This window comes from Musca vetustissima, unplaced genomic scaffold (genome assembly GCF_032173495.1).
Source record: "Musca vetustissima isolate MV318-11 ecotype Yass unplaced genomic scaffold, APGP_CSIRO_Mvet_v1 utg10190, whole genome shotgun sequence".
NCBI classification, from domain to species: domain Eukaryota; kingdom Metazoa; phylum Arthropoda; class Insecta; order Diptera; family Muscidae; genus Musca; species Musca vetustissima.
In genome coordinates this window covers 85022-91183 of record NW_026875858.1, presented here as the reverse complement: position 1 = coordinate 91183, position 6162 = coordinate 85022, and the positions used below count along the sequence as shown (strand labels likewise).

Sequence of the window (6162 nt, the reverse complement as noted above, 5' to 3'; positions counted from 1 at the left end):
GTTAAAATTGGACATATTTCGAAAATATTTGTCAAAGATATAGCTCATTCGGTGGGAAAATGCTTTTAAAAGTCTAAAAGTACTCAAAATGGATGAAACCTTGATATGTTGGCTGTGCTTTAAAAAAAAGGTAGAAAATGTACTGCATAAATTTGTTTCATCCTACAAGAACTCGGAATGCCCAAATTGCTGTAAATTTAATGAGACAGTGCGGCTAAAACTCTATGGGAAAAGATCAGATGTGTCAATGATTGCCACTAGAAGGTCTTCGTCAGCAGCTACCGTGTTCGGTCTGTCATATGGCTTCCTCTGTCTCTGACTACGAACCTTGGAGTTAGCTTTTCCAGAGGAGGTTGATGCGTTTTTGTTGCCCAGCGACAGCCGCATATGAGGTAGATGGGTCAGTCAGACGCGAAGTCATCGTCTTCTTGGGTAAAGGATATGGACCTTCTGATGAACGAATGTGTGGAGGAGACAATGTTCAGATTTGCTCTCCCAGGAGACGATGGTTCCTTGCCAGACTTACCTTTTTCCTATACCGACAACTGGTGGGTTTACTCAATGCTTTAGCACCGACCGCTTCATCTTTGTCGCTAGGCGTAGTATCCGGCTTTGAGACAGAGCCCTCCACACGTTGATCACCCTTATGGATGACAGTTTGTGTCGGAATGTTTTCAGTAGCCTTTTCCTTTTGAATTGGGTAAGGCTTCGGGCTAGGCTTCGGATCAGAAGTCGGCTTCGCACCTTTAGGTAGGTTTCGCCGATTCCACTACTTTACTCGATTCAGAGGACTCCTTGGAGATTTTTGATCGAGCAGTTAGATTCGGGAGAGAGATCCTCTCCATCTGGAGCTCACGGTGGAGAGCGTGCGGGTAAATTCTTTCGAACTTCCTTACGAATCTCATCTTGCCCTTAATGAGCTGAACCTCCCTTTCCGAAAGCAAATTCGCGTCTCGTCCCTCGAATTTGCGAAGATACGAAAGGGCACGTTTATAGTACTTCACATCAGATAATTCTTGGGCATTTCCGACCTTTGAGCCGCTGTCCGTTGCTGGGGTCTCGATACATTATCCATCGTGGGATGATTTGCAATCAGTCTTGACATGCTCGTTTACCAATTAAATTGCCGGTTCGGTGCGCTTGTACAGCTACAGGTGCCACGGCATCCACACCAAGAGCAGCCGCATCACACAGAGAGAACTTCCATCGGGAACAGTCAACGGAGTTACGCCATGGAAACGTCTGGTGATATATGAAATCCGTGTGAAATTAGATAAGCTTGCAATAAAGTCTGTGCATTATGCTCATGATATTGTAGGGCTCATCCGTAATATAATTGATTATTTATATCGGAATTATGCTTTGTTAATTCTGATAAAATGGACAATAATCTTGAGGTCAAGTCCATGAGCACCGAATTTGAACTTCTCACTGTAAAGAGTACAGTCGTTTTTCATGGTTCAATTTGGGAAATGATATATGAGCATAGGCAATCTCCTAATTTTTATATCCTACAAATCATGGTATAATAATAAAAGGTAACAGCAAGTGTTGTTGTACAAAAACGATACAACAACCAGATGGAAATTTGTTGTTGTAAGTTCTACTAGTGTCAACTCATTTGACAGAAAAATGTAAACAAACAAACAAATTATCATCAAATTATTTTTATTTTGAAAATGGAATATTTTCGAATCCTCAAAATAAAAATTGAAAAACATGAATGAAAATCTATCAAATTTATATTTCTATCGCTTCCACATATTTCCTATAATTGAGCCATTGCCATATATATGTGCATCACATATAAAAATGCTGGGAATAGCGAGCTATTCCTTGAAGAAAGATTTGCTTCCTCAAACTTTCCCAGCAGGCAGATTGAGTAAATTGAATACGGGAGCACATTAATAAAGAATAATTTCGAATTGAATAGGTTCCCAATTTTTCCTGATGGGTGATTTTTAAAAACATAATTTGTCAAATGCATATTGACACTAGTATTACCATGCCTACAAATCAAGTCGAACTACGTACCCCCCAAAATCGACAGCTGATTTTCACATTTGTCATGTCTCTTTCTATACATTTGTTTATAGTCTTTATGCCTCACACAAATTCGTAAACAAATCAGCCAGCAACTATTTTGTCTTTTGCACGTTCTTTATTTCTCCTACTGCCCCTCCATTCGTCGTACTTAAAATTGGTTCCCAACGTTCATTTCATGGAATCGTTCATTTTTGAACTTGATCTAACGTGTTTCGTGTGGTTATATTTTTGTTTTGATTTCAAATTAGATTTTTTTTCGTTTATTCAAAGAAAAAAGAATGGATGAACGTAAACTGGAGTATGATTCCACATTGGGTGGTCCAGTGGTACTGGGTACACATATGCCAACATATAAATATGCTGCTTCTGCCCTCCAGGAGCTAAAGGAGTTGGTGAATGCCACAAAACAGACAACATCAACAAAATTGATATTCCAGTCGTTGCCCAAACACATGCGCCGCAGGGCAATGTCTCATCATCCCAAGAGACTGCCACGAAAATATAGAGCTGGTCACATTCATCAGATGTCGAAGTCGGGAAAACCCCAACAAACAAAGAGACCATCTAGAAAACATCGGCGTCGTCCTCAAAACCTGTTAAAGGATTATTTGCGGCGTCAGAGGAGGCATCAGTGGCTGGAGACTCATATATGGCATGCCAAGCGCTTTCATATGATCGAAAAATGGGGCTATAAATTGCCATATGCCAGCTGTGACAAGACTTATCGTGCATGTTATCGGGCCACGGCTGAACATTGTCTCTTGCAGGATATTTCGTTTCATGCCTGCATCGAAATGAGGGGAACAATTAGTCGGTTAAAAGATGGATTTGATAGGTTGACAAGTAGGGACTGTGGTCTGTCCATAACTGCCAAAACATTTGTGACTGGTCGCAGAGAAGGTTTTGTGGATCTCTTCAGAGATAATCAATATCCACAAAAAGCATTGGGTAAAGTCAACTTTTTGTGGCGTTGTCAAGATGATGAAGATGTTGATCCGAGTTCACCAAGAACCCTTTGGCTTTGGGTACATCCTGCCAGTTATACTCAGATTTTAGAGGAGCTCATTAAAGTATTCGATTTGAAACGTCAAAAATCCGTTAAAGTGCCTTTATCCCAGGAAGATATTACCGAAAAAGCGACTGAAGAAGACAAAAAATCCACTGAAAAGCCCAAATCAGCCAAAACCGAAAGACGTTTACAATTTCTAACCAAAACTCAAACTCGCCGCCAAGTTCCTATTTACAAAAGTGAAGATTCAGAGATACAACTAAAAGAGCTTAGGGACACAATGAATCGGTTTCGATTAACCGGCCCCCTAAGTCAAAGTGTTTTACAAAAAGCTTTGAAAGTTGTTGATATTGATCAGGTCGATGATAGCAAACAAAGTACCTGGATATGTGAACAAGTACAGAGAAAACATTTCGCCACATTCCATCAAAGACAAAAAGATTTCTGGAATAAATGCCATAAACTGATCACTTCTCCAGCAGAGCTACTATCCAATATGATATTGGCCCTCAATGTGGCAGATCCACGTTTAAATCGACCACAAAAACGTACAAAAGCTTTAATCAGCTATGATGTACAGGCATTTCATGAGTCGAGCCAACAACTTCTTTGTGACATTGTACCCGAACTTAGCTCCTCGCCTTTATGGTGTGAAAAGACTAGAAATCGTGTATCAGATGAAATGTTGTCTACACATGATTATTGTTCGATGAGGGCGAAACATGCCATAGTTCCCGGTAAACCATGTCAATTTGAAGATTCTATGCAACCAATACCCTTGCTCTTGATACAAAGACCCGGTTGCCAGGAGGGACAATATAAACGTCTCTCGTATGCATGTGGTTGGGATATTATAGCTCCAGCTGGCTATGGTATGTCCCTGTGGCTATCGTTAATTATGTGGGGTGCACGACCAGGTGGTTTAAGAGAATTCGAATCGATAGCACGAGAAATGGGTACCGAAGAGCATTTACCAGATACTATAGGGGGTAAGTATTATATATATATATATAGGATGTAATCTTGAAAATCACTGTACAGCATGAAAGAAATATGATGATGTGGCGCATCTTATTTTAATTTTATGACACTTTCGAACTTGGTACTTCTTACCATACCTTACATGAATCGGTGTAGAGGTCGTTACACCCATCGATCTTCTGATCATTTAATTCTGCAAACGCTCGATCTTTTTATTGATATACGCCGGCGCATTGGCCGTTGTCGTTCTGCCATACTCAGCCTTCGCTCTTAAAAAACTGTTATACGTGTTCATGGCCAGTCTCGGGTGAAAGCCTCCCCTTACCGTCGTCAAACATTTGAGTAAATTCGTTCTACCGTTTTACTCTTCACTGATATGTTCATAATGATCCCTTGCTGTTAAAGAATTTGTAATTTTTACTTTTTCACCTGCTGTATCTTTATACCCTCTATATTTAGGGTAACGCGTTTGATACTATTTTTTGGCAAATTATATGGTATTAGACTTTTCCGGATTGAAGACCAAGTTTAAATCCCTGCATCTTCTTTGGAAAGTCAGAGCTTTTCGTTGCAAATGCAAACGTGCAGTATAAAAATCCTTGTCATACACCATTATCAAAAAATCGTACGCATACTGGAAGATCAATGTTCTTCCATCCTCTAACTTATGAAATTCCGCAGTATATATATTGAAGAGCACAGGAGACAAGCATTACCTTGGGGAATGCCATTAGTCACCACTATCATCTCATTTCCCAATCGAAACACCCTCTTAGAAAGTTGACTACTTAAGAATAATTGATTATTATATCTACCTTCAATAGTCACAGAATTCATTTTCATTTCAATTTTATCATTTACAGGACAACAAACATCTGGTCATCGTTACAATGAAATGTATAGTAAATATTTCCGTTTACCACCGGCAAAACGTTGCAATTATCGTAAATTTGCCGTTGTATCACCATTTCGAGCCCCATTCCCACAGCTATTAAGAGATTGGAATACAAGCGGCTCCGACAGTGATGACAAGAAATCAGGTTTCTTTATACTTCGTGATCGTAGTAAACTTCAAGAAATTTCCGAGTGTGTGCGTAAATGTAATCTTTATAAATTCCCCAAAGATTTGCCCACGGCACAGTGTTTAATACAACTCAAAATTAGCCTGACATCAAGAGGAAATCCTGGTGATTTTTCATTAATATGTTTGCCGAATCGTAAAGATTTCAAAAAGAAATGTAAACAAATAAAACATCGTAATAATGAGCCGATATATGTTGAGCCTCTACTGGCTGATACCGATGAAAAGGAGAGAAAAAGGCTGCGTATGCAACACAAGAAACTATTGAAACGTTTGAGGGGTCAACGTGTTCGCGAGAAACGCAAAAAGCAGGTTTGTAGGCGTCCTCCATAAAATTTGTTAGTTTAATAATAAACAAACATATGTATGTTTTCAATTTCTTGTTTTAGGAAACCAGCACAACTAGGGTTATTATACGACCAGCCAATACAGCAGCCATGTGTTTGGAGCACATGAAACGAATGTGTAAATTATGGCTACCCGAAAACACCGAGACATTGTACAGTGTTCGTAAACAAGGTACGCGTGATTGTTTTGGTTATATGACAACGGCCCATTTCTGTTTAACTGAAGGCAATGTTGGTGGTATTGGTTATGTTACGGTAGAAGGACTACGTGAACTATTGAAATTATGTCAACAATGTCACATAAAACAACCACAATGTCTGATACGTTCAACAAATAGTCGTAATTATCGTTTTGCTGCAATACAAGTTAATGTGAATGTGTAGCTCCTCTTGTTGTTGAATAAATTATAAGAAAAAAACGAGAAATTTTATTGGATTTTGGCACATTTCTGGTTTACAAGTGGTATATAGGCCACATGTCCTATTAAGGTGTTTGCATAATATTGGCTTTTTGTCACTTTTCAATATAACATTTTGTAATTTGCATTTTATATTAAAGTAATTGGGCGTCAATCAATTCAATTCTTGATTGTTTCTATCATTTATTGTGACAAAATAAGTGGTCGTATTTTTTTGAAAAATAAAGAGAATGCATGCTTGGAAATGTTTTCTTAAAAAAGTCCAAGCATATGGGTCTA

General features: G+C 38.9%; 1 protein-coding gene across 1 annotated transcript; it reads left to right on the top strand.

The window, feature by feature from the left end:
• The first annotated feature begins 2311 nt into the window (after positions 1–2311).
• Positions 2312–5848, top strand: LOC133338384 (ribonucleases P/MRP protein subunit POP1). Its single transcript, XM_061546558.1, has 3 exons — positions 2312–4044; positions 4900–5429; positions 5507–5848. The coding sequence occupies exons 1-3, from the start codon at positions 2325–2327 to the stop codon at positions 5846–5848; spliced, it is 2592 nt and encodes an 863-aa protein (XP_061402542.1). The 5' UTR covers positions 2312–2324.
• Positions 5849–6162: the final 314 nt, after the last annotated feature.

Bases quoted from the DNA above. Each gene is read 5' to 3' on its own strand.
- LOC133338384 (XM_061546558.1), top strand. From the start codon at position 2,325: ATGGATGAACGTAAACTGGAGTATGATTCCACATTGGGTGGTCCAGTG. The intron at 4,045-4,899 runs GTAAGTATTATA...TATCATTTACAG, and splicing joins TTTACCAGATACTATAGGGG to GACAACAAACATCTGGTCAT. The intron at 5,430-5,506 runs GTTTGTAGGCGT...TTCTTGTTTTAG, and splicing joins GCGAGAAACGCAAAAAGCAG to GAAACCAGCACAACTAGGGT.